The 27,224-nt window shown below is 31.4% G+C and overlaps 2 protein-coding genes and 1 long non-coding RNA gene across 4 annotated transcripts; 2 read left to right on the forward strand and 1 right to left on the reverse strand.

Annotated features, from left to right (window-relative positions):
• The first annotated feature begins 1,191 nt into the window (after positions 1–1,191).
• On the forward strand, positions 1,192–3,299 carry LOC123918992. Its single transcript, XR_006813004.1, has 3 exons — positions 1,192–1,468; positions 1,710–1,814; positions 2,947–3,299. It is a non-coding gene; the product is annotated as an uncharacterized LOC123918992 (long non-coding RNA).
• Positions 3,300–14,428: 11,129 nt separating this feature from the next.
• LOC123916183 (bifunctional purine biosynthesis protein PurH-like) lies at positions 14,429–20,309 on the forward strand. Of its 2 annotated transcripts, XM_045967570.1 has the most exons (13): positions 14,435–14,636; positions 14,740–14,839; positions 16,050–16,125; positions 16,238–16,334; positions 16,754–16,856; positions 17,166–17,299; positions 17,474–17,648; positions 18,225–18,379; positions 18,590–18,799; positions 19,066–19,413; positions 19,498–19,624; positions 19,814–19,986; positions 20,026–20,309. In XM_045967570.1, the coding sequence occupies exons 1-12, from the start codon at positions 14,475–14,477 to the stop codon at positions 19,963–19,965; spliced, it is 1,839 nt and encodes a 612-aa protein (XP_045823526.1). In that variant the 5' UTR covers positions 14,435–14,474; the 3' UTR covers positions 19,966–19,986; positions 20,026–20,309. The 2 variants fall into 2 exon arrangements, with proteins under 2 accessions (XP_045823525.1, XP_045823526.1); XM_045967569.1 differs by having other exon boundaries at positions 14,429–14,636; positions 19,814–20,309.
• A 4,724-nt stretch (positions 20,310–25,033) lies between these two features.
• Positions 25,034–26,712, reverse strand: LOC123918066 (40S ribosomal protein S19-3). Its single transcript, XM_045970004.1, has 4 exons — positions 26,545–26,712; positions 26,018–26,108; positions 25,712–25,895; positions 25,034–25,287 (listed from the first exon to the last, which is right to left on the reverse strand). Exons 1-4 carry the CDS (start codon positions 26,626–26,628, stop codon positions 25,215–25,217), a joined length of 432 nt encoding a protein of 143 aa, XP_045825960.1. The 5' UTR covers positions 26,629–26,712; the 3' UTR covers positions 25,034–25,214.
• Between the last annotated feature and the right edge of the window lie 512 nt (positions 26,713–27,224).

The raw sequence follows: 27,224 nt of genomic DNA on the forward strand, positions 1-27,224 counted from the left end.
CCTTGAAGACATAAGAGAAGGCATTGTACTTAGTGATGATAAAAATCCCAACTTTGCCCGACATTCCATGCACTTTCTGAAACAAACTGATGCTGATAAATATATCACTACAACATTTGTAGTCTCTGGCAACACTATTTTACGCAACCCATGACAATTGTTGCCTAAAAATAGTATAGGCGACAATTTATGCATGTTACTGGGTGTTTTTTTGCCACACCATAAAACTGTTCCCTAAAATATAATAGGGGACAATTTTCAACTGTAACTAGGGAACTTTTTAGGCAATAGCTATTAAATGTCGCCTTAGCCATATGAGGGAACAATTTTCAAAGGTTGCGTTATTTTTAACAAAAGACTACGTTTTCCAATTGTTGCAAATAAAAAAGATATTTTTTTATTTATTTTGATATCCCTTCAAATATAATTAATAAATAATTTAATAATAATAATAATCATTATATTTTTTTTATAAGAATGATCATTATATTTTGTTATTATATATTGTGATTTTTTTTATGGGTCTACTATTGTGATTTCTTTTTTTGTTACTTATTATTATTATTTTATTTTATTTGTTATTATTATTAATTAATTAATTAATTAATTATTAATATATATATATATATATATATATATATATATATATATATATATATATATATATATATATATATATATATATATATATATATATATATATATAACGCTTTAACGAATACAAATTTTATAAAATCCACCGTTGGATTGAAAACTTATACCGTATAGATCATCCATGTTAAGTTTTACAAAAATCTAAAATCGTTTGACATGTTATTGAGAACGGTCAAGATTAATGGTTTATGCGCTTTTATCGAATACCGTTAATCTTGATTTATCTCAATAACATATCAAACGATTTTAAATTTTTATAAAACTTAACATAGATGATCTATAAAATATAAACTTTCAATCCAACGGTGGATTTTGTAAAATTTGTATTTCGTTGAAGCGTTATTGAGCGGTGTAACATTACTCAAATGTTACACCGGTGTAATTTGATCCCTTCCTATATATATATATATATGGCATTTACCTATGTAAAAAAAAAAAAAAAAAAACCAGTTCCACTTTTACCTATGTAAAAAAAAAAATCTTGTTTTCCTTTTTCCTAATTAACTTTCTTTTTATTTTCCGTCAAATTTTTTTGAATTGAAGCAATCAACCTTTTAGTTAAAATAGCCAAAAAAACCCTAGATACTACACCTCGCCTCCATTTTTTTTGTCTCCTTCCTTCTCCGCTTCACACCTCGCCTCCATCCTTCAATCTACTTCACACCACTGCTTATCTCTCTCTCTGCTTCTTCTATTTCAAACAAATCAAACACTGACACACCGCGACGGTCGTTCCGAAGATGAATTTTAACTACATCGCTAGAAGCTCTGCGAATACGCTGAGAAACTCAATAGTTCCAAAATCAAATCTCAGGTCATTGTCACCTCTATAATTTCAATGTCTCTTTGTTTTTTATTTAGTGTTTTAGATTAGGTTTTCTTTCAATTAGGGTTTTGAACTGTCGTTTTACTCTCTCTCTGTTTTTTATTTTAAAGAAACACTCAGATCTTTAGGGATTTTGTGTGTGTTGATGTGAAGAAACACCTAATTACTTGATCTTCTACTTTACACAAGAAATTTTTTTGGCAACTAATGAACCCTTTTTATCGTGTAGACCAAGAGAAGCTCTGTGTTTGCTATCCGGGACTCCATTGTTTCATTCATTTTGGGGAAATTTTGGTGTTTGATTTGGTGCTAAAAGCTTATTCCTATGTGGAAGGTGGGTGGTTACTTTTATCTTAACTCTATAAGGGTATTTATTTATTTGATTATTTGATAATTGGCTAATCAAAGTCTTGCTTATCTATATGGTAATGAAAATACCTAATTCAAGAATCCATTTTGTAACACAAATGGTGTCAATGAACTAAAGTGGAAGTGTTAGTCCTCTCCTCATACAGTAGACATAGCATATGATGTTTAAAACATGATTCAGAAGCTTGAAAGAGTAATTACTAAGGTTTAAGTTAGCTAGATTTGGAAATTAGCTTCAAATTGTTTTAGCCAAGGCAAAGTAATAGCACTCCTTCCTTTGCAAAAGTTATAACAACGTAACTATAGTTTTAAGTTGGCATATAAACAACCTGCATATTCCTAATTTTGTGTAATAGTTTACAATAATTTGGTTTCATTGCTAGTAATTAATAGGAGGTTATTAATATGAAGGTACTGAATTTGTGCTAGATTATGCAAATATCAATCTGAATGAAACTATTGGTTTATTAAGGTTTGTGTTTTTGCTCATGTTGCTTCTATAATTTTTTCTGGTTTTTTCAACCTGCTATGTTGTGATTTTGGAATTGTTTGTGGTGGTTCTGCAGCAGCAGCAGCAGCTTTGATTTTTTTTCCTAGTTTTTCCCTTTGGTTGGGTCTGTTTTTGTTGCTATTTCCTTTTTTCATTTCATTGTTTTGGTTCTGTTATTTGTACCTGGGACTTTTGTTTGTTTATTGTCTGTTCGGGTGCTGGTTTTTGAGGCTTGTACCTAGGGCTTGTAGCAAAAGTCGTTTTGGTTTTTTTAAGACTTGTGGTTTTCTTTTGTAGTTTTGTTGGCTTACTGCCAGCGCAATGTTCATGTAATCTTTCGCAGTCCTCTGGATACATCTTGTGAATGGAGTTAGGCATAACTAGTAGTAGGTGTTCTTGCTTAAAATATGATATATGATTTAACTAATGAACATTACGGTCATGAGCAAATGCATCAATTATTGGGGAACTTAATTCAATTGGATTTGAAAACATAAACATAGTCTTTAAGTTGGTTTGTGGTAGCATATGCCATCTTTGATTGATGTAGTTTTGGGCCTTTATTATGTTGTTGTTCAACTATTGATTAATTAAGTTGGTGTATCAGGTTTTACATAGGAGCATTACAGTGAAAAGGGATTAGGATCAAAGAAGGCATGTCACAGGTGCTTCTTCATATGATTATGCAGCCAAGATAGTGGGGGTATTGAATGGAAATTTTTACTATTTTACACCAAGATTGTGCCAATTTTAGTTGTATACTTGTATTTATGGTTGAGTAAATATTGTCTTAACTTGTATATGAGAAGTCATGGGAGCAGTAACCATGACTTTAGGTTTTTTTATAGTAGTAGTACATGTTGCTACTTTTTAGTACCTATAGAAAGGATGTACTCTACTATTCATTTATTTATGTAAAACTGCAATCATTTGAATAAAGGAGTTCATGTATTTGCCTCACTTGTATTCCAAATATAAATTGAATGTTAAATTTAGTTATAATCATATCAAAATTATTGTCTATTATAAACATAAATGTTTAAACTGTTGTCCATAAGTTATGGCAACTGTTAAGAAGTGTTGCCTATACGTAATGAGGACACTAGAAAACTGTTACCTTTGCTTATTCTTTTGGCGACAGTTATGAACTGTAAATACAAATGGCAACACGTAAAAAATGTCGCCTAAAGTTTGCAGACAAACTGTTCCCTATTCTGGATAGCTTAGGCGACAGTTTTTGAAAGTGTGGCTAAAAAGCGCGAAAACTGTAACCTAAAACAATAGGTAACGCTCGCTTACAAAACGGGTGAAAACTGTTCCCTATACCTTTTGGTTACAGTTTTGACGGTTTAGGCTACACTTTCCAATTGTTGCCAAAAAGCAAAAATGTTGTAGTGTATCTCAAGGGTAACCTTTCTTGCAGCTTATAATTTGTTTTCCAAAATAGTCTAAAAATGTTTCCTAACAATTTTATTTTCTCTCTACATGGCTTAATGGAAGAGCTCATTGGTTGACCAGCTAGTACTTTACTTGAAAATTAAGGTAGATGATGAAAACACTGGTTTTAAACTTGGTATGTTGGATTAATTTTGTATTTAATAACATTTTTTATCAATAATTTTGCGTATTTTGCTTCAAGAATATGTTTGTTTACTTTTTTTTATAAAGAAGTTACGTAATTTAATTGAAAAATATATTCACTTTTCATTTAATGGTAAAATAAGCTGTTTATAAAAATTTTAAAAGTTAGAAGAATGCATTTCATAGATGTTAGAAAACACAACTTACAAAAGAAAATAATTATATAAAAAGTATGTATGATTTTTTATTAGTTTATGTACACAGACAATCTACCATGTAAGTATGATAGATTGTCTAATTTTTAGTGTTTATATTTGTGGAGACAAATTGTTATTCCTGTATATATTGTAAGTTTATTTAATATTTTAAGTTTTTAGACTTTTTATTTCTTGACCAATAAATCAGATCTCGATTAGATTTACACATGTATTTTGTGGCGATTAGATTTACACATTTTATTTTGTAGGTTCTTACACTATTTGAGTTTTTTTTTTTTGGTTTCGAGATTTTTTTAAGGAAAATGTTAAATAGTGCACCTGGTGCACTAGTTAAGCATATCAAAAAGAAAATTTTGTCTTGAAACTTGTGCATTCAATGCATTGAAAGTGTAAAAAGTTGTTTTTATTAACATTAATTTATGTTTTATTTCTATTTTTGATATGCTTAACAAGTGCACCGGTGCACTGTTTAACCTGACCCTTTTTTTAATAGGTCCTTTAATTATAAATAGTTGTAATTGTTTTCCCTTTAAAAAAATATTAATTTGGATTGACTTATTTTTGAGCTTATACGAAACATTTTATGCAAATTAATAAGCTAAATTCAAGTGAACCCTATATTAAATGGAGATACAATAAGATTTAATTTAGCATTAAATTAAATAATATATATCTAGAACAAAATCTTTATTTTTAAATCTTTTGATACGTATAAGATTCTTCAGTTGTTAAAGATATAGTCTTAACGGTCTTGATTTTTTTTTACAGCTAATTAATTTTTTTTAGGCAGGAATTTTATAGCTAATTACTACTAGTATATATCTGGATATTTTTTTATATAACAAGAGCTTTCTATTTGTTATTTTGTTTACATCAATAAATATCACCAACAGTTAATTAGAGTTTCTTTCAATATCCTGATCTTTTATTTTTAAGGCACAAATCTTTTAACTCGAACCAAATCTTGCATCTCAAGTATTTCACACATCATTAAATAGCACACTATAGTGATAATAATTTCATAAATTAGCGAAACAAAAAATTAAAGCTAAAAGAAACAAGAATGTGGAAATTTTCAAGAGGGAGATATTCCTAGGTACCTAAAAATTAGGGGTCCAAAATAATTTTTTTAGGGATATATTATATATGCCAGAAAAACAACAAATTTTTTTTTAAAAAAATGTATTTTGGCATCTTATCTTTCTATTATACCCTTATTTTGATTCACCATTAATATATTTTTTTTGCACACATTTTCTCTTTCCAATAAATTTAATATATTATGTACAAAAAAAAAATTAATATGTTATGTACCAAAAAAAAAATTAAAAAATTAGCTTTCCAAATATATATTAAATCTTTTATGGTTTCAACAACTACTTCTAAATATTTTGAATTTACATAAGAGTATAATAGACAAAATATAACCTTAAATTATCAAAACGACAAGTAATTTGAAACAATTTCTTTTTTCTAAATCGACAAGTAAAAAGGAACGGACGGAGTAATATGCATGCTAAAATATCTTTTGAAGAGTTAGATAAATAATGAATTTTAGGACTCCTATGTTTCCAACAATGTCTCTTATTTTTATGCACGTGTGCGAAAAAATTAAAAATAAAACAATAGAAAAAGAAAAGATGAAAACAAGTGAGAAACAAAAACAAATAAGTAATTATTAAATTTTGATAAAATAGTAATATTGCAAAATTTTATGCAACTATTTAAATACAATAAGTTTTTTAGGTAGATAGACGAAATGACGTCTGACTTAACAATTTCGACATTTCTATCAATTGAGCTAAAAATATAAACATTTAAATATAATAAGTTATTTAATAAATAATATATACATAAATATTGTAAAAAAAAAAGATACCTACTCTAATAGGGGTTTCGTAAATATCAAATAAAATAATATGGGTTAATATATGCAATTATTTTATATTTCAATCATATATAATATTCAATCTCACGTGATATGCATGATTCAAAAAGTCATATTTAATACAAAAAAAATGAGAGACATATGATTTCTTTACAAAGATATATTAATCGGAATATAGTTGTTGTGTTATTTGTTATTGAAATGCATGACTATATATAGTCATATTATTGAGAACGAGAGAAAATCAATTAAGTGTGAATTATTCAATATTTAAAATTTATTTTATTTAAAATTAATAATATATTAATTTTGTCATATTTTCTTTAATAAATTAAAAATAAAATTACTAGTGTCATATTACATTAAAAAAAATATTAGGTAAACTACGAGTTTACGAGTTAAATCTACGTTTCGATTTCACTTAGCCAAAATGAGTTGACGTCAAAACTAGATTCTGAACCTTGATAGAAATGAGTACTTTGCATCTAGCTTGAATATTGCCAAAAGTTTTGCATTTGATATATGAGTATAGAACTGACAATTCTAACAAAGCGTCGTAGCTTTAAAACACGACAATATGATGAAAATGATAATAATGAGGAAATACAATCACCCGATAATCTTGTATAGTAAATTATTTTTTGTGGTTGTTGATATGATAATAATTTCATTAAAAAAATAAATTTGATCAGCAATTATAAGTATTTGAAAGTATTTTTGAATTTTATTTGATGCAAAAATGTTGAAATCAGTGAATAATGATGAATTAAAAAAACCTTACACAATTTTTTAGACTGTTCTTTCTCTTAAGGATTTATTAGATGTTGATGTAGATGATCTATTTTTCTAAATTGAAAGTGTTGCAAATGTAGTTGTTTAATGTGTTGATGTTTGAAAGGTTGAATAGTCTAGTCATTAAAAACTACTCAAGATCATTAATGTAACAAGAAATGTTGAATAGTCTAGTCATTTTATGCATTAAGAAAGAAATAATAGAACATATTGATATAAAACAATTACAGCTAAAAATACTCAAGTGTTTTGTACGAGTATTTTGATATTAAATTAAAAAATTCGATGTTTTTACAAATTCAAAATTTTTATATCATTTACAGTAGTTGGTCCCAAATTATGTAGTCGCTCATAGGCCACCAAAATCGTAGAAACGGCCTGTACACAAGATGAAAGAAACCAAATCAATCCATAACCACTCCATACCAATTTTCAAGAATTGCAACATGATGAAAGTCATGGAACGAAAGAGGTCAATACTCCCAAGATAGAAAAGAAGAGTGTGTGACCTTCACTTGATGGACTTCAGTAGTGATGAATATGAAGCAGCTAATGGTCTTGTTTTATTGCAAACACTATTCCAAAAGAAGATTGTTAGAAAACTTAAAGTCACTTTTGGAGGCAAAAGGATTTGTGAAGAACAATGTTTGTTCGGTCATTTCAAAAAATATGGTATGTTCATCGCCACAAATCATTATTCCTAATGTTGTTATGGGAAATGAATGCAACCCTCTAAATATACCAACAATTCCTGGCGTGCTGAGCAATAATATTCTTGGATGTTGCAAACCTTTTGAGAAGAAATTATCAGCGAGTGATTTGAAGGTGGATCTAAATAGATTGTTTTTGGACAAGGGCCATGTGAAAAAATATATTTTACCCTTGTTGAAAGAAGGCGAAGATCTTGAAGAAGGAATAGACGCCATTGTATATGACATGCAAGGTAAAACGTTCAACATGAAGTTCAAGTTTTGGAGCGGAAAATTTTATGTCCTCAATGGAGGGTGGAAGACTTTCGTCCAATCACATTCTTTGCTAGCAAATCAATATCATGTTACACTGTGTATGTTTCGTCATTCTGAAACCGGTAATTTGTGTTTTGCTCGGCTGCCATACCTCCTGACTCGGTAATTACTTGAATCACAAGTAATCCACATTGATCTAAGTCAACTATGTAATACCTCTTTCTAAGACAAAATTCCTAACGTCACTGCTTATCTCAACATCACGGTAACAATTTAATCTAATAAGTGATTTACGTTAGAAATCTAACAATCATATGCCAAGAATTAACTTTAACTCAGTCATCCACTCGTCACCCAACATTAATTTAGTTGAACTTTTGGCTAAATTAAATTTTATTAGGTTAAATTAAACTTTTGGCCCTCTAATTTTCACAATCTTGCGATTTTAACTCCTTAATTTTTATAATAGTACAGTGTTTGATTTTGGTGTTTTCTCCTCCACTGACGCCATCGCCACCACAGCCGAGGCCGCTGACTCCACTTGTGTGTAGAGCTGTCAAAAAGGGCCGGGCTATCGGACTGGCCCATTAGCCCTATCCTTTTACACAGGTCGGGCTTCATAAAAAGGGGGTCGGGCCTTATCGGGCCGGACCTTATCGGGTCATGCTTTTTCACGGGCCGTCATGGGCCGGCCCACAAGCTTTTGGGCCGACCCCCTTAAAGAATTAAAAAAATTATTTAAAAAAATTTTATAATCTTTTTATTGTAATATTTTGGTCTTATTTTTATGCATAAATTCATATATAATTTTTTTTTAAAATTATTTTTGTTGTTTTATTGTTATTATTTGTGTTCTGATCAACTTACATGCCAAATTCCTAACATCAATTTGATATCAAGTTCCTCTTAAAAAAAAATACGAATCCACTGAGATAGATTTGTGACAAGTTCCTCTAAAAAAAGATTTGTGCCAATTAATTATTTTAGATTTATTTTTTGACAGCTAATTAATGAACACCACATTTATTGCAAGATTTCTTTAATTACCGTTAGTGTATATAAAGATTTATTTTTCTCAATCTTTAAATTCTTGCCACTCAAGTCTTCACTTCATTAAATAGCAAGCCACACTGATCACAAATCACAACTACACTACACAAGATGAAAGAAACAAAATCAATCCATAACCTAAGTTTCAAGAGTCACAAACGAAAGAGGTCTAATACTCCCAAGATTAAAAGAAGAGTGTGTGGCCTTCACTTAATGGACTTCACTAGTGATGAATATGAAGCAGCCGATGGTCTTGTTTTATTGCAAACACTGTTCCAAAAGAAGAACATTGTTAGAAGATTGAAAATCACTTTTGGAGGCAAAAGGATTTGTGGAAAAACCTACGACAACAATGTTCGTTCGGTCATTTCAAAAAATAAGGTATGTTCATCGCCACAAATCATTATTCCTAATGTTGTTATGGGAAATGAATGCAACCCTCTAAATATACCAACGATTCCTGGCGTGCCGAGCAATAATATTCTTGGATGTTGCAAACCTTTTGAGAAGGAGTTATCAACTAGTGATTTGAGGGTGAATCTAAATAGATTGTTTTTGGAAAAGGGTCATGTGGAAAAATATTTTTTACCCTTGTTGAAAGAAGGCGAAGATCTTGAAGAAGGAATTGATGTGGTTGTATATGACATGCAAGGCCAAATGTTCAACATGAAGTTCAAGTTTTGGAGCGGAAAATTTTATGTCCTCAATGGAGGGTGGAAGACTTTCTTCCTATCACATTCGTTGCTACCAAATCAAGATCATGTTACCGTGTGGATGTTTCGTCATTCTGAAACCGATAATCTGTGTTTTGCTCTTAGTGTGAGAAGAGTGTATGAGAATTAGATGAATCATTACAGCCTCATGAAGGAAGATTTTCACTGCTTAGTTAGTTTTAAGAATACTTCTTTATTTTTTGTTGCAATCCAATATAAGTATAAGCAGAGTGTATTATACTACTCACAAACTTTTTGTAGAGTTGATGCAACTTGATGTGAATTGCAACTTATTTTCTTTTATCTTGATATTTCTATTCGTTTGCTTATAACTTGATCTTTGTTTTTTTTAATAAGTTCTTATAATTAGTCGTTAATTCGTTACTGCTAAAAATCTTGGTATTATTTGGTATGAGAATTAGTGGATACACAAATTAACTAGGAAAGGATACATTGATACTACTAATTTGGCAATTTTATTGTTTTAAACGTACTAATCAGATTTTGAATTTTGAAACACTACACTCAACATGCTTAACCCTTAATTTTGCCAAATAACCTTTGGAACTTCCCATTTTTGTCTCTTAAACAATTTCATGCTTGAGTTTCATACAATTAAATAGTGAATATTAAAGAATCAGAGAAGCAAAAACAGGACAAGAATAAAAATTAAGAATTAGATATAAAGGACACCACTCATAAAACCTCAAATATTTACACTCAGCATTCTAAACAACACCTCCATAAGCTGCCATACCTCCGGACTCAGTAATAGATTAGTAACTTCATTCACAAGTAATCCACATTAGTCAAAGTCAACTATGTAATACCAATGAAAACAATGATTCATTCTTACTATCTTCATCACTATACCTTTCTCAATTTCTCTATACTCCGGCTCAATTAAACTCTATCTCACAAAATATGTTGCTTCCTTACCATGATCACTACTAATTGTGCACGAGTAACATGAGAAAAATAAATAGTTCCTCAAACACGAAATCCCATCAACAACCTAGTCAAACATACAAGACAAATATTGTCTTGGCCAAAATGGCTATCAGACACACGTCGACGACTTTCCATAGACAACTTTCCGTAAAAAAGAGCGAATGCACTCAAGACCCTTCCACCTCCAAAGCCACTTAAAAATCTTAGGTTCAAGCTTGAACCCCAACCCTCAAATATGACAATAAGCTGATTTAGATGAAAATATATGCCATCATTAGTACAATGCCAATGCCATACAACCGCATCTCGAATGGAATGCATTAAATCATTTTTGCATATCTCATTTAATCTCAACATCACGGTAACAATTTAATCTAGTAAGCGATTTACGTTAGCAATCTAACAATCATGCCAAGAATTAACTTTAACTCAGTCACCCACTCGTCACCCAACATTAATTTAATTGAACTTTTGGCTAAATTAAATTTTATTAGGTTAAATTGAACTTTTGGCCCTCTAATTTTCACAATCTTGCGATTTTAACTCCTTAATTTTTATAATAGTATAGTGTTTGATTTTGGTGTTTTCTCCTCCACTGCCGCCATCGCCACCACAGCCGAGGCCGCTGACTCCACTTGTGTGCAACTTAATTGCCCTCATTCTTTTCTTCTCATACCCTTCTTCTTCATTTTATTTTTACTACTACCACTTCAAAAATTATTATTTATTTTGTTTTACTTAATTTTCACTTTATTCTTGTTCAATGGTATTGTTTTACTTATTTTTTTTTAGGGAGGTAAAATAAGTTTTAAAATAAAAAATTGAAAAGTTAGAATACTTTCCATAGAAGTTAGAATAATATTATGGCCTATTTTGGATTGACTTATTTTGAGTTTACGTCGGCTTATCGACTGAAATTATTAAGTTGTTGTATTAGTGTTGGGATAAATTAATAAAAAGTGTTTATCGATTTTATAAGCTACTTATGTCATAGCTCTCATAATATATTTATCATTAGACTTAACATAAAACTTATGAAAAATATCCCGCTCCATTATAAACAGTATTAGCATATTTTTGAAAATTTATTTTTTTTAGTCAATCTTAAAGTTGTCTTATTGTTTTATATTGTTATCTTTTACTTCTTCAAACTTATCTTTTTGAGTCAATCTTAAAGTTATTTATTTTTATACAAAGTCGATCTTAAATTTATAATGGCTTATGTAATGACACATCAAGACACTTTAATTTAAGTAAGTACTTGTACATATCTAAACGTAAATAGCTTATTATAAGCTTTTCTTGTTAAAAAGCTCTAATACTATGAGCTCATTTGAATTTGACTTATTTTTAAACTTATTAAAAAAGTTTATGCAAATAAATAAATTTTTATGTTAATTCCTAAGTTTTTACTAACAAAAATTGTATTTTTATAAACTATTTTTTCATAAGTTCTTACAAACTGAATCCATGAATCGAAGCAAACCATATCGGTTTTTAATTGATTTGGTTTAGTTTTGCATCCAAACCATAAAATCGATTATTTTTCAAGTTGAATTATTTTGGATCGTCAGTTCAATAGAATTTTTCTGATAGGCTTACATACCAAATTCCTAACATCAATTTGATATCAAGTTCCTCTTAAAAAAAATACGAATCCACTAAGATAGATTTGCGACAAGTTCCTCTAAAGAAAAAAATAAGATTTGTGCCAATCAATTAGTATTTTAGATTAGATTTATTTTTTGATCTTGTTCAAAAAAAAGATTTATTTTTTGACAGCTAATTAATGAACACCGCATTTAATGCAGGGCTTGTTTAATTACCGTTAGTGTATATAAAGATTTGTTTTTCTCAATCTTTAAATTCTTGCCACTCAAGTCTTCACTTCATTAAATAGCAAGCCACACTGATCACAAATCACAAAATCAGTAATCACAACTACACTACACAAGATGAAAGAAACAAAATCAATCCATAACCTAAGTTTCAATAGTCGCAACATTATGAAGCGAAAGAGGTCTAATACTCCCAAGATTAAAAGAAGAGTGTGTGGTCTTCACTTAATTGACTTCACTAGTGATGAATATGAAGCAGCCGATGGTCTTGTTTTATTGCAAACACTATTCCAAAAGAAGAACATTGTTAGAAGATTGAAAATCACTTTTGGAGGCAAAAGGATTTGTGGAAAAACCTACAACAACAATGTTCGTTCGGTCATTTCAAAAAATAAGGTATGTTCATCGCCACAAATCATTATTCCTAATGTTGTTATGGGAAATGAATGCAACCCTCTAAATATACCGACGATTCCTGGCGTGCCGAGAAATAATATTCTTGGATGTTGCAAACCTTTTGAGAAGAAACTATCAACTAGTGATTTGAGGGTGAATCTAAATAGACTGTTTTTGGAAAAGGGCCATGTGGAAAAATATTTTTTACCCTTGTTGAAAGAAAGCGAAGATCTTGAAGAAGGAATCGATGTGGTTGTATATGACATGCAAGGTCAAATGTTCAACATGAAGTTCAAGTTTTGGAGCGGAAAATTTTATGTCCTCAATGGAGGGTGGAAGACTTTCTTCAAATCGCATTCTTTCTTAGCAAATCAAGATCATATTAAAGTGTGGATGTTTCGTCATTCCGAAACCGATAACTTGTGTTTTGCTCTTAGTGTGAGAAGAGTGTAGACTTAAAATGCATGTGTAATAAAGAATATAACACTACATAAGTCTTTGTTTTGTAATTATGTTGATGCAATGATATGAATTGAGACTTTTTTTTATCTTGATATTTTTATTTTTTTTGTTTATAACTTATTTTTGCTCTTCAATATAATTAAGCGCTTATAACTTATCATTAACATGCTTCTTTTGTAGAATATTCTACAGAAAAAATTACTTAGAGAAACAGAGTAAAAGTCACTATTGAAATTAGAGAAAAAAAATTGAATGAAACAAATGACACTAGTTAAGCTTAGTGATAAAAAAAATTTATCTTGAAACTTTTACATTTAATATCTTAAAATTATATTTAAAAAAATTGTCTTTTCATCATTAAATTTATCCTTAAATTTCTTTTTAAATATACTTAACAAGTATCCCGAGACATTGATTGGGATGATCCCTTTCAATTTTAGCGTATATTTCTATTTGATTCATAAATTTCAATTTTATTATCTAACACTTACATTTTATTAAACAAAATGTATAAAATATTAATTTTGTTTTTCATTCCCTAAGATACAAATTATTGAACGTGATTAATTTTAAGAGGATCTTTTATTTTTTGTAGATTCAAAATCTGAAGAAATATAATAGATGTCACTTTTGTAGATTTTTTTTTGTTTTTATCTACTTGTCACTTTTAAATTTCAATGCAATATTTATCGTTAGCTTACCTTTCATCTGTGTGGAATTATTTTGACTATATATAATCTGAAATAAATATATCAATTTTTTTGAAAAAAAAATTTATTCATTATTGTTTTGTCAATATTTATTCATTATCTTCAAAAAATATTTTTTTTTTCACCCACCCCCTCATGATCGCAGTTGCGATGATCGAACCGTGATTCTTCCTACCAAGTTCAGCGTTAATCACAAATAAATCAACTAATGATTGATTCTAAAAAAAATTGTTTTCACCACCAGTTTAATCTGGTTCGGAGACTAATTTTGGCATCAAGTGGTTTCATCTCTCTCCCGATTACAGTTGCGAGATATCGAACCGTGGTTCTCCCTACCAATTTTAGCATCAATCATGACTGAACCAACTAACGAGTGATTCAAAATATTTTAATTAACTTAACATTTAACTTTTTTATTAAAAATTAATAAATAAATACATGTGGCATGTTTTGGTGCATATGATTGATCAAACGAACATAATTAGCTCAAAGGTAGGCTGACTTTCCCGCTTTAAAGTCAGGAAATTCCGATCCGACACTCTCTCACACACAGAACAGAGAAACAGTGAGAATGTTTAGTTTTGGTGTTTCCTCCTCCACCGCCGCCGCCATCACCACCACAGCCGCCGCCTCCGCCGGTTCCACTCGTATTCTCTGTGCAACCATTTGCCCCCATTCTTCTTCACTCATACCTACACATCACTTTTCTTCTCATCTTCTTCCCACAACTTCGGTATTCTCCTTTTTGCCACTTCAAATTTTTATTTTTATTTTTTTTACTTAATTTTAACTTTATTATTGTTCAATGGTATTGGTTTTGAAATGGGTATGTTCAGGTTTCTTCATCTGCACAACGATTAAGGTGTGTTCCTATCAAAGCTATGGCTGAAACAACTCATACATTGTCTGTGCCAAAATCTGCTTCATTATCTCCAGGTGCTTTTTTTATTCAGCTATTTCATTTACTGCTTTAGATTATATTCATTTTTTGCCCCAAATATTGATGAGAATCAAATCAATTTTTTTAATTAAAAAGGTTAATTTTTTACTACACGAAATACCATGTAGCACCAACACTTCTGATGGAAGGCATGTCTGACACCGACACACATGATTAAGTTCATTTATCTGATTATGCCTCTTTTTTTGGAGTAATAGAAAGTAGGTTTAAATATAATTTTCGTCCCGGTAAATAGTGATTTTTGGTTTTAATCCCTATAAATTTTTTTGTTTGATTTTATTCTGCAAATTTAAAAATTGATGGTTTTAGTCCCTGACATATATGGCCCAATATAATCATGACACGTGGTGCCATGTGGTCTAATAAGGCGACTTCATGGACTAAAAGCAATTGTTTTTCAATTTACAAGGACCGAATCCAAACAATAAAAAATACAGGACTAACACCAATAAACGCTATAATTGCAGGGACTAATATTATATTTAAACCTAGAAAGTATAATATGGTTTTATGCAAATCCACTTGTAGTAGGCAATTCAACTTCATAAAACCAGCTTAATGAATTTACAGGTCTTTCTGTTAATTAACACCTTGATGATTCATGAAGTTCTAGAATTGACAGCAAATAGTTTTTCGCTTTTGTTTGGTTTCTGCTCCTTTCAATTTTAAAAGATCACTTTTTAAGTCCTAATGCTTGATACTATTGTATAATTAATAGGTTTTTTTGTGACAATGATGTACATCTCCTAGAAACAAAATGAGTTATTTGAGCTAGAAGAAATTCGCATATTAAAACCAGACCTGATTTAAGTATTTCAGTCATTAGAAAAGCCATAAAACATTACCAAAATTTTCTTACTGAGAAAACTTCAGGTGTTCGGGAATTTGGAGTCTAAAAAATTAAACACGGCAGCAGCCTATATTTTACGTTGGCATTTAGGAATCACTCCGAGTTCAAGATTCACATTAGTCCAATTCCTTTTTGTTTGTGATTATTTACACCACCTTTTCACTTTTGAGTGCGCAAACTAGCTAATTTTAATTCTACAGTTACTTGTAACCCAAAAAAAATTCTACGGTGACTTGGGCTGTCCAGATTTATCCTACATGATTTTAGAAAATAATACTAAATGATGTTTTCTGCTTTTTAAAATTAAGATTAAGTGTTCTGTTGCTCTGAAACAGGAAGCAAGCAAGCTTTGATATCGTTGTCAGACAAGAAAGATCTTGCATTTGTTGGAAATGGACTCCAGGAATTAGGGTAGTTATTATTGGATTTTTGCTCATTTTTCAGCATGTTAGAATATTATTGTTTTCTTGTGTTCATACTTTTATTATCGTTCAATATATCCTTACGTTTATTTTAATGTTAGATTCACTATTGTTTCAACTGGAGGAACAGCTTCTGCATTGGAAAGTGCTGGAGTGGCTGTAACTAAAGTTGAACAGCTTACGCAGTTCCCTGAAATGGTGAGTGTACTTGCAGTTTGAGTTCTCCTCTCAAAGTCTCATCTCGAATCCGAATTTCCATTGGTACATATCCAGAGAGATTTTTCTGTCAATGAACATTGTTTATCTTTGTGTATTTAGATCAGTGTTGATAAATGGCAGCCACGACGTGGTAGATTTGGTAGATTTTTTTACAACCGCCATAGCCAATTTGTATAGGGATGCCTGCCATAGGCTACAATTGTGTGCGGATTTTTGGCTCTTTGCCATATTCTGCCATTGACACCACTGATTTTGATCAAGTTCTATTAGTATGAATTATAAATTTAGAGACAATAAGCTTTGCATTTTGATGTTAAAATCTCGTACACATTCGCCTTGTGTACTTTTTGGCATAAATAATAATTACTAACAATGACTGTAATGGCTTTTCTACACAGCTTGACGGTCGTGTCAAAACTCTGCACCCTAATATACATGGAGGTATCCTTGCTCGAAGAGACCAAAAGCATCATATTGAAGCTCTCAGTACACATGGAATTGGTAAGTTATGTTATCAGCTCAGTTATAATTAGTGTTGTCAAATAGCAGTTATAGCATAGCAGAACTTGAACAAATCGCAGTTGTTCCGCGATACACTATTTACAACAAAGTGTTGTCAAAATGCGGCATAGCAGCGTTGTTGCACTGCAGCATAGCAGAATTTGAATAAATTGCTGTTTTTGGCTAACTCCGATTGGTAACATTGTTTATAACAAGTGCACTGTGCTACATATTATAAATTTGAAGTCTGTTCTTTCAGTTTGTGAGACTTCGATATTCTATTGCTTTGCTAAAAGTTTTCCATTTCAGGTACTTTTGATGTTGTGGTGGTGAACTTGTATCCATTTTATGATAAAGTTACATCAACTGGAGGCATTGAATTTGAGGATGGAATCGAAAACATTGACATTGGTGGTCCAGCCATGATTCGAGCTGCTGCAAAGGTTGTTTATTAGACTGAAAGTGCCAACTTATCATTAAAAGTTTATGGTTCAGAAAATATTTTGTTTAAAAAAAGGGTCCTTGTTCATTCATACTGTCTTTGAGCTGAAATTTTCATTTTTTTTTTCTATTGAATTATCTTTTAAATATAAGATGATAAATTTGTTTTTGAGCAGAATCACAAGGATGTTTTGGTAGTGGTTGATTCAGAAGATTACCCTGCCCTTCTAGAATTTCTTAAAGGAAACCAAGATGAACAATTCAGGCTAAAGCTTGCATGGAAAGCTTTTCAGCATGTTGCTTCATATGATTCTGCAGTATCTGAGTGGCTGTGGAAACAAAGTGTGGGAGGTACTGTTTGTGTCGAATTATTATACGCAACAGTTACTTATGATAAAGAAATATTCATTGCAGGAAAATGAAATAATTTTCCAATATAATTCTAGAATAGGAAAGTTTGTTCTACGCCCATCTGATTAAACGGCAGACTTAAATTTTGCATAGTTTCTAAGTTAGAAGATTGAGAAATCAATGGACTTGTTTGAAATGACATATTTGATATCAAAACAACGACATGCAAACAACACCACCAAAATTGTATGTATATGTTGTTTAAAATAAGATTAGGAATTAGGATCCATGTAAATAGAGATTTGTAAATAGGGATAGAATATTTCAAAATCATCTTATTTATTCCTTTTAAGCCTATATAAATAGTCTCTGTTGTGTAGTTGAAAACACGCGGTTTTACCATATGCCTTTCTATTTTATCTCATTCAACATATTTTTATGGAGGTACTGTTGCGTATGGTTTATAATATAAACTTTATATAATATGGTATTCTAATTGTAATATTTCAATTTTCAAGAACTATTAATGTTAGTAATGTGCACTGTAGATTGACTTCTTTCTCATTTCAATAACAGATAAATTTCCTCCTAGTCTGACAGTTCCTCTTTCACTCAAAAGTTCCCTCCGTTATGGTGAAAATCCTCATCAAAAAGCCGCATTCTATGTTGACAAAAGACTTGCAGAGGTCAACGCTGGTGGAATTGCTACAGCCATCCAGCACCATGGAAAGGTGTGAGTCGGCTACTACTTACTTTTATAAAAAATGAATGGTGATTATATTTTGTATGTTTTAAAAGCTATATTTTGTCAAAAAGAAAAAGAAAAAAAAAAAAGCTATTATATCATGTTTGGAGATGAGAGCCTTTGACTGAAAAATTGTACAATTTTCTATTAATATTTGTTTAAGTTAATGCCATAACATCAACATTATCGTGTGCAGGAGATGTCTTATAATAACTACTTGGATGCTGATGCTGCTTGGAACTGTGTGTGCGAGTTCAGAAACCCCACATGTGTAGTTGTGAAGCATACTAATCCTTGCGGTGTAGCTTCACGTGATGATATTCTTGAAGCCTACAGATTAGCTGTTAAAGCCGACCCTGTCAGTGCATTCGGAGGAATTGTAGCTTTCAATGTGCAAGTTGATGAGGTAAATATCCCAAGTCAGTTGAAAAAACTTGAGTCCTACATTGAAAAGAGATAAGACTTAAGAAGAATTTTTATAGAATGACACCCCCACCCCCTTACAAGCAAGTTTTGTAAGGATTAGTTAGGTCTTGTTAAAAACCTAATAAGAAAGATTACGGTGTTTATGAAGATAGAGCACTTTTCCTAGGTTACATTTTAAAATTCCATGTTGGTGAGGATGAGCAATTGATGTATATATTTTTTAACGATTATTTTTATATGTTTTAGGTTCTTGCTAAAGAAATAAGAGAATTTAGAAGCCCCTCCGATGGGGAGACAAGGATGTTCTACGAAATAGTGGTTGCACCCAGCTATACAGAGAAAGGACTTGAGATTCTTCGTGGAAAATCAAAGACTCTACGGATTCTTGAAGCAAAAAAGAACGAAGCAGGAAAGCTTTCACTCAGACAAGTTGGTGGAGGATGGTTAGCCCAGGATTCCGATGACTTGACTCCAAATGACATCAAGTTCAACGTAGTCTCAGATAAGACTCCTCAGGATGGTGAACTTCACGATGCGGAGTTTGCATGGTTGTGCGTGAAGCATGTAAAAAGCAATGCTATTGTGATAGCTAAGGTACAATCTGATACATTATGAAACTCTTTTATGACTAAATGGAAGTGGTTTAAAAAATCTGATCTCTTTGTTAATCTTTTGCAGGACAATTGTATGTTAGGTATGGGAAGCGGCCAACCGAACCGTGTGGAGAGTTTAAGAATAGCAATGAGGAAAGCTGGAGCTGATGTTAAAGGAGCAGCCTTAGCTAGTGATGCCTTCTTCCCATTTGGTAAGTGTTTTTGGCAATGCAGTAATTCATTTTTTATCCTATAAATATATTTAAGCCTATCAGAAAATAATAGTAAATTGTCGAGCACTCTTCAGTGAAACATTATCAAACTTTATAAAGATTTAAAGAGCTGTTTTTTCTTTGGTTTTTGTTTTTAACCAAGAACATCTCCTGATTATTTATGAACAGCTTGGAAAGATGCAGTAGAAGAAGCGTGTGAAAGTGGAATTGGAGTTATCGCAGAACCAGGTGGTAGTATAAGAGATCAGGATGCTATAGACTGTTGTAACAAGTACGGCGTTTCACTGCTCTTTACCAATGTGAGGCACTTCAGGCACTGATCATTTTCCTTTTGAGAGAACTTTGTCTCAAATATCTAAGCGGTGTTTCCGAAACCCCTTTTTGACATCATGTAGCTCTATAAGAATGTTGTACTATATATTTTATCAACGCTTTTAAATAGCGGCTATAGTGGTGCTACAGCTCAGTGGAACTTGAACAAATTGCTATTGTTCCATGATACGCTCTTAGTTTAAAGTACTGTCAAATAACAACTATAGCATTGTTGTGTAATGGAATCCGAACAAACTGTTGTTTTCTGCTATTTGCAACTTTGCAGTGTTGTGTAAGGCAAAATAATGCTTCTAAATTAATGTTTTAGTAGTTTTTTTTTTTTGGTACATTACGTTTTAGTAGCTTTTTGTTCTCGAGTATTACGTAATATGGTAAATCTTATGACATTAATAGAATCAAATAAGACAATCCTTGTTGCAACTATAAATTTGGGTTGTTTTGTTGGAGCTATTGAGATTAATCCTTTATTGATCAAAGTTAATGGTGAAAGTAAATGCAGAGATCAATGCTCTAAAGCTATTTAAATGCTGACTTTGCTTTCTTTATAAGGTTGACTTAAACGATGAGTACCGAGAACATCATTATCCAATCCACCGGACTGCTTAATCTAGCTCTGAGAGTTGGTTCTGACATTAATTGGTTACAACCCCTCCCGATGTCCTCCCTATCAAGTCCAGCGTCAATCACCACTAGACCAATTTGATAAAAAAATGAATAGTTTAAAAAATTGCAAATTTTTATTTTATAATTTAAAATATCGAGATTGAATTTAGAGGGTACAATCAAAATTGAATGGTTGTTATCTTTTGTGAGCGCATGAATGTGGCAAACTCTTATTGCATTTGACTTAAATTGTTGATTTCTATTGTTTTGTCGTGGATGCATTTCTCAAATAGAAAATGTTGGTTAATTTGGGAATTCATGTGAAGAAAAAATGGTAAATATTTGAATTTATGATTATATAAGTTCTTAGTCCCTATGATAAACTCTTTTCGGTTTTTTTTGTCAAAGACAGTTCACCTTTTTAGATTCATTGAATAAATAATGTATCGGGTTATAAATAATGTATTTGCTATTAGTTTCATGCTTCTTGACTCCCACTTATTCAATTTAATAGTGAATTTCTAACCACTAAACTATTTGACCAAAATATATATATACAACTTGTGTTGAAGTTAGTCAAAAATAGGGTTTGTTTGTTTAAACTTTAAAAAAAATTGGATTTTTTCTATATATTTTTTAAAATGGATTTTGTAAAACCGTTTTCCAAAATATTACTTTCCGTGTTACGAACCCCTTATTCACGATCCTGTGACCCCTCCATGAATCCTACATATGATCTCGACTCTGACTAGTTATGTTTAGTTTCTAGTTTGAACCTTAGACCGGTTAGAATAAGTACTCAACTCACCAATCAAGTTTCCTATTTGGGATGGATAAAATAACATACATTCAAACACAAAACACAGGAGAGAAATATTTTATCTTAAAACCTTTGTGCTCTTTCTTATCTATTCAAGGAATGATACAATTTTTTATCCTATGTTTATATGTTAGTAAGAAAAGGAAGAATAGCCAAGGTAAATCTGCAACTCCGAAGCAAAGGAAAACTTATGTCTGAATAAAAACTCTCAAGTGTCAGCGACCATTATTTGTTGATGGAGGTTCCATTTCTTTTCCATTTTTGGAAAATTTCAACAATTCAAAGGTTGAGCATGATGAAATTGAGAGAATTCAACCATAACCAATGAATTTGTCATTGGATACAATTCACTGCAAAGTTTCCGGAAGATGACTTCATTGTATGTTTGGTAAATTTTCCAATAACATGTAAGCGGAAATGAGTTAGAAGGCAAATAATACAATTGGTAAAACTCTTGACACCTTTTGCAAAGGGGAAGAGGTCAAAAAAATTATCAGGAAGAGAAAATGTTGGACAGATTTCTGTGTAGACGAAATGTCTAGAACTAGTAGAAAAATGAAATGTCTTATCAAGGGAATTGTTTCTATCAAAATTGAATGATTGTCTATCTTTTGAGTGCTTGAATTGGCAAACTCTTGATTGAATTTGACTTAAATTGTTGTTTTCTATTGTTTTGTTGCGGATGCATTTCTCAAATAGAAAATGTTGGCTAATTGGGGGATTCATATGAAGAAAAATGGTAAATATTTGAATTTATGATTATATAAGTCCTTGGTCCCTATAATATACTCTCTTCGGTTTTTTCGTAAAAGACAATTCATCTTTTTAAATTCATTGAATAAATAATGTATCGGATCTATAAATAATATATTTGCTATTAGTTTCATGCTTCTTGACTCTCACTTATTCACTTTAATAGTGAATTTCCAAACACCGGACTATTTGACCAAAATATATATACAACTTGTGTTGAAGTTAGTCAAAAATATGGTCGTTTATTTCAGCTTTAAAAAAATGGATTTTTTTCTTTGTATTTCTTAAAATAGATTTTGTACAATCGTTTTTTAAAATATTACAAGTTTTTTATATTCGTTTTTTATAAATTGAAATACTAATTTTGACATCATATAACATAAACATATATTATTGAAGATCAAAACATAGTCAAAACCGTAATTTTTTCAAAAATTTATATTTAAAAAAAAAATTCACCATATAGGCGCAGTAGTCGTGGTTATGAATAAGATCCATCATAGGCACGAGGTAAATATCTTAACGGATACATGAAAATTAAAATAAAATTATATTGTAAATACTCCTAAACAATGTCGGCCTTGAACACGGTTCGAGATCGACGACTACCTAGGATCCCAAATATTTTTTTTTTACAAATGTTTGCAAAAAAATATAAAAGGAAAGAAAACATAAAAATACAAAAGAAAATACGAAAATAAACAAGACATAAAAGAAATAATGATGCATGCAATATTACATAAAAATTTAAGGATCGTGTAATATATTTATGGTGTTATGTGTTATGCATGTAATAATTGGTTGAGAATGCTTTTGATGTTTGATATGCATGACTCCAAAAGTCATATTTATTACATGAGAAAGAGAGAATTGTGTATGATTAATTAATATATAAAATTCTTAAAAAAAATTAATATAGAAATTTTTAATTTTTTTAATTTAAACTTCATAATTAGTTGATAGAGTCATACATGTAATTGGTTGGTGGTGTTCTTAGTTATTGATATGTATAACTTCAAATGTCATATTTTACACATGAAAATGAGGGAGCATAATTGAGCACAGTCACCGAAGTTTGAAGAATTATTAATGTAAAGCAATGTTTTAAAAACTGGACCGAAGGTTGAACCGATGTGACCTCTGGTTCATGGTTCAATCGATTGGACCGGTTCAGCCGTTATCGAACCGATTGAACTCGACTCTAAGTATATAATATATTTAGTACTCAAGGACTTTAAAGGATTTAAAAACGAGTTTCTCCATTGAGTTGACTCGGTGACGTATGAGAGGTAGATAGAGAGAGAGAGGAGCGCCGCCCCTAGGGCTCATCTAGGGCAGCCGTTTCGGTCACCGCCTTCACCGGAAGCAAGGCACAAACGGGGGGAGAGTCATTGGATAGCGAGGAATGGACTGAGGTGAGTTATCAACGGCGGAAAGCATTGTGATATGCAGATAGAGGTCATGAAAGGATATTGCAGAACTTGCATTACCAGAGAAAAACACGATCATTCTCTAATCCTGGTTTTCATTCTTTGGACGACGATCAACCTTGGAACAACACTTACGCACGCGATCATGATCAAATGGTGAGGAACCAATCACGTTACAACAAGAACCAACTCCGCAATCGTCGACGATCAAGAATCCTCTACCGGCGGCAATCAATTTCTGTTTTTCAAACCGCAATTTGAGATTTGGATGGAGGACAGCAGGAAGGATGGAGGCAGAGATCAGATTCTCGACAACGGCATGTCAGTTCCCATCGACGGCAGCAGAGCAAGGATTATCGACTTCGGCATGATAGTTTCTCGCGACGATTGCAATAAAATGGTGAGTATAGCAATAGACAGTTTGATAGTTGGAACGAGAATAGTAAAAAGAAGGTGAAAGGCTTTGGCATAGGCAATGGAGTGGAGCATACTGTTAAAGGAGGTTCTGAATTCAAAAGGTATGTTTCGTTCTATTTTACTAATTTTTCGCACCAATCTTCGTAAGGGCTTCGAAGTATGTGGTGGTATGTTGGAGGACGTTTTTGTTCCCAAAAAGAGAAATAAACATGGCCAACTCTTCAGTTTCGTCAAATTCTCTAATGTGCGGGACGTTTCTAAGCTGTTACGTGCTAGGAATAATGTTCATTTTGAATTCAGAACACTTTCTTATATTTATTTGACTGAAATTAATTTACTCTTTTTCCAAAATAAAATAGGTAGGACCAACACACATTTATTACTCCTTACCATGCCCTTAGGGGCCACAATGCCCTTTACATTTTTACGCACTCAGAATCTCTGATATGAATCTCATAATCTAATTATAGCTTTTTAAAGTAAAATATGAGAAAACAATTTCAAACCAAGTATAAGTTCATCCCTACATAAAATTTTCGATATCTGAAAAGATTTCTAGTTCACAAGAATTTAAGAAACTCAAGTCTAAAGTTTGATCAATGGAAAATTAAAGAAACAAAGACTCGTACCAATAATAAGAACCATCCAATTATCTTCATGACCAACATGTTATTGTATAAGTTACATGATTTAAATACTTTGTAAAGTGACTAATTTTAGCATAATTAGAAAACAAATCATCTTGATCTGGGAACACAAATAGGCATTCTGACTATAATTAGCATATAAACAAAGGACTTGATTAAAATTAAAAGCTCTTCCATAATAGAAAGAATGTTATGAACATTTAGGTCATTTAACCTAATAAAATGGGACACAAAAACAATAAATCGAATGGAACGCCTTGTATGCTTTGATAATATGCATATGCTAGTTGTAACTGAGAACAGCTAAGTGGTTTAGTTATAGCAAACAAAACAATCGATAGGTATAATTTTGTAAAGCAAACTTAACAAACGAGGATGTAAAGAGTGAAAATCCAAAAAATCCAGTGAATAAAATAAAATGTGACAATAACATTTGAAAAACTAAAAAGGAACATAGATTAAATGAGTCTAATACATAAGACACTCATAACTAAAATCAAAATTTCACATTATCTGTTATAAGATCTCTCAAACACAGAACTCAAAACCTAGAAGCAGATGACAGATCAAGGAGCAACAACAATCCTTCCGGCAACTTGGTCCAAATCCCTCCTCCCATTGGAAGTGATTTTTCTGCCACTGAATAAAGAAATGGCGAGGTCAAAATTATGATAGAAAGTGCTAATGCAGAATAACATCAAGAGTGTATAAGCAACTGCTGATGACAGTATAAAGATACTCGCACACAAATACACAGTAGCATCAACTAAAGCTAAACAAGTGAACATATTAAAATAGCCTCTTGATTTCTATTGCAGCTTTGGCGTATATATTTCTAATATTGAATTGTACTATTCCTAGTTATTGCTACAATCCTCTTAACCGCCCTACCCTTATGGTGAAACAGCGTGCTAATGGATTGGAAACCAACAAGACAATGTGTGACGGCATTACCACCATTGTCACCATTGTCGGGAAAATATGCCAGTGAGGTGTTTATATGGAAGACATCAACAACACTGATATGAACTGCATTAGACTAAGAAGGAATATGAGTCCTTACCCCTTGGTGTCCATCTCAATGATATTCAAGTTCTGCAATTGTTGAAGAATGTGACGAGCAATAGCACCGCTGCTCTTGCAGAAATGAGGTGGACGACTACCGTTCCTCTGGCTTCCACCATAAATCCTCTGGAAAGCACCAACACCAAGTCCTCCCCTCATGTAGATCTTCCTTGCCATGGAAGCTGTAGCACAAAAAATCATTAAATTTTCAGCAAGAATTAATCAAAGATATTGCTTATGAAATTTTGAACAAAAATTGAACAAGTAGCACAGAAATCACACTAACAAAACACACAAAACTCACCAGCTCTGATATAGTACCAGTCAGGATCATAAGGAGCCAACTCCTTAAACTTTGCAGTCTTCACAATATCGGTCCATTCAGGAAGTTCCATCTGTTAAATTAAATTAAATAAAATTATATTAAAAATCCAACAAACCTTGAACTTAATAAAATGTTAGAATATAGAACTTCAAAAAACTGTACAACATAATTAAAAAAATTAGTCATAATTTAATTAAAAAAAGAAAAAAAAAATCAAAAGATCTTCAACATGAAAAAGAACATTTATTTATTCAATCAATAAATCAAATAAAAACATTATCCCAAATACAACAAAGTAGATCAAATCATAGACTTTAACCAAATACAACCCAAAACAAAACACACGCACACACGCAGAAATCAAAATAATAACAGAGCGTAAAAACATAGCGTAAGGAATTAAAATGAAACAGATGAAAAACAAAATCAGTGAATAATCTAAATGAACCATAAACCGTAGAAATCATAGATTAGATTAAAAGGTGTTATTTCGGACATGAATTAACCTTTCCAGATCGCTTGAGATGAGCGGAGTAAGCTTTGACGAACTCGTGTGGAGAAACATCCTTCACTGTCCTTGCGGTTGCCATGGTTGTTGCTGCCGGCGGCGATCGTATAACTCACTCACTATCTCTCAGAGAAGAATGGAGAAGTAGGGTTTCGTGCTTATATGGTGTTTGTGTTAGGGTTTTGTTATTATTAAGAGATTGTTACCCGATCCAATAGTCTATTGGATCTGGATCATATAACTTTAGGCCCAAAACGTTAGATGAGTATATTCTATATGCTATATTAATTTTTTTTTGTTTTTTACACAAGCTATATTTTAATTAATATTAATTAATATATACGGTAATATATTTTACATTTTGATGATATATTGGTAAGAAAATAATTACACATCCATCAAAATGATCCAATACTAGGGCCGGTCCCGACTATTTGGAGGCCCGACTTAAATGTTAAAAGTGGACTCTAATAATAAATATATAAAGAAATTCAAATTAAATTAACAAAATAGAAGAATAAATTAGCAATTAGAATAAAAGAAAAATCGGAAAACTGAGTAATTAGCGCGACCGTTCCAATTAAATTAGAGGTCCAAGTTTCAATGTAAAAATGGACCTTAATAAAAAAAATTGTTATAAAATACTAATTTTCTATTTAAATTGTAAACAGCAAGTCA

This window comes from Trifolium pratense, linkage group LG3 (genome assembly GCF_020283565.1).
Source record: "Trifolium pratense cultivar HEN17-A07 linkage group LG3, ARS_RC_1.1, whole genome shotgun sequence".
NCBI classification, from domain to species: Eukaryota; Viridiplantae; Streptophyta; class Magnoliopsida; order Fabales; family Fabaceae; genus Trifolium; species Trifolium pratense.

What these genes read in the sequence shown, in the direction of transcription:
- LOC123916183 (XM_045967569.1), top strand. Translation starts at nt 14,475, where the DNA reads ATGTTTAGTTTTGGTGTTTCCTCCTCCACCGCCGCCGCCATCACCACC. An exon ending in ATCTTCTTCCCACAACTTCG is followed by an intron (nt 14,637 to 14,739) that starts GTATTCTCCTTT and finishes GGGTATGTTCAG; the next exon opens with GTTTCTTCATCTGCACAACG. An exon ending in ATCTGCTTCATTATCTCCAG is followed by an intron (nt 14,840 to 16,049) that starts GTGCTTTTTTTA and finishes GCTCTGAAACAG; the next exon opens with GAAGCAAGCAAGCTTTGATA.
- LOC123918066 (XM_045970004.1), bottom strand. Translation starts at nt 26,628, where the DNA reads ATGGCAACCGCAAGGACAGTGAAGGATGTTTCTCCACACGAGTTCGTC. An exon ending in CTGGTACTATATCAGAGCTG is followed by an intron (nt 25,896 to 26,017) that starts GTGAGTTTTGTG and finishes TTTGTGCTACAG; the next exon opens with CTTCCATGGCAAGGAAGATC. An exon ending in ATTGAGATGGACACCAAGGG is followed by an intron (nt 25,288 to 25,711) that starts GTAAGGACTCAT and finishes TTCTTTATTCAG; the next exon opens with TGGCAGAAAAATCACTTCCA.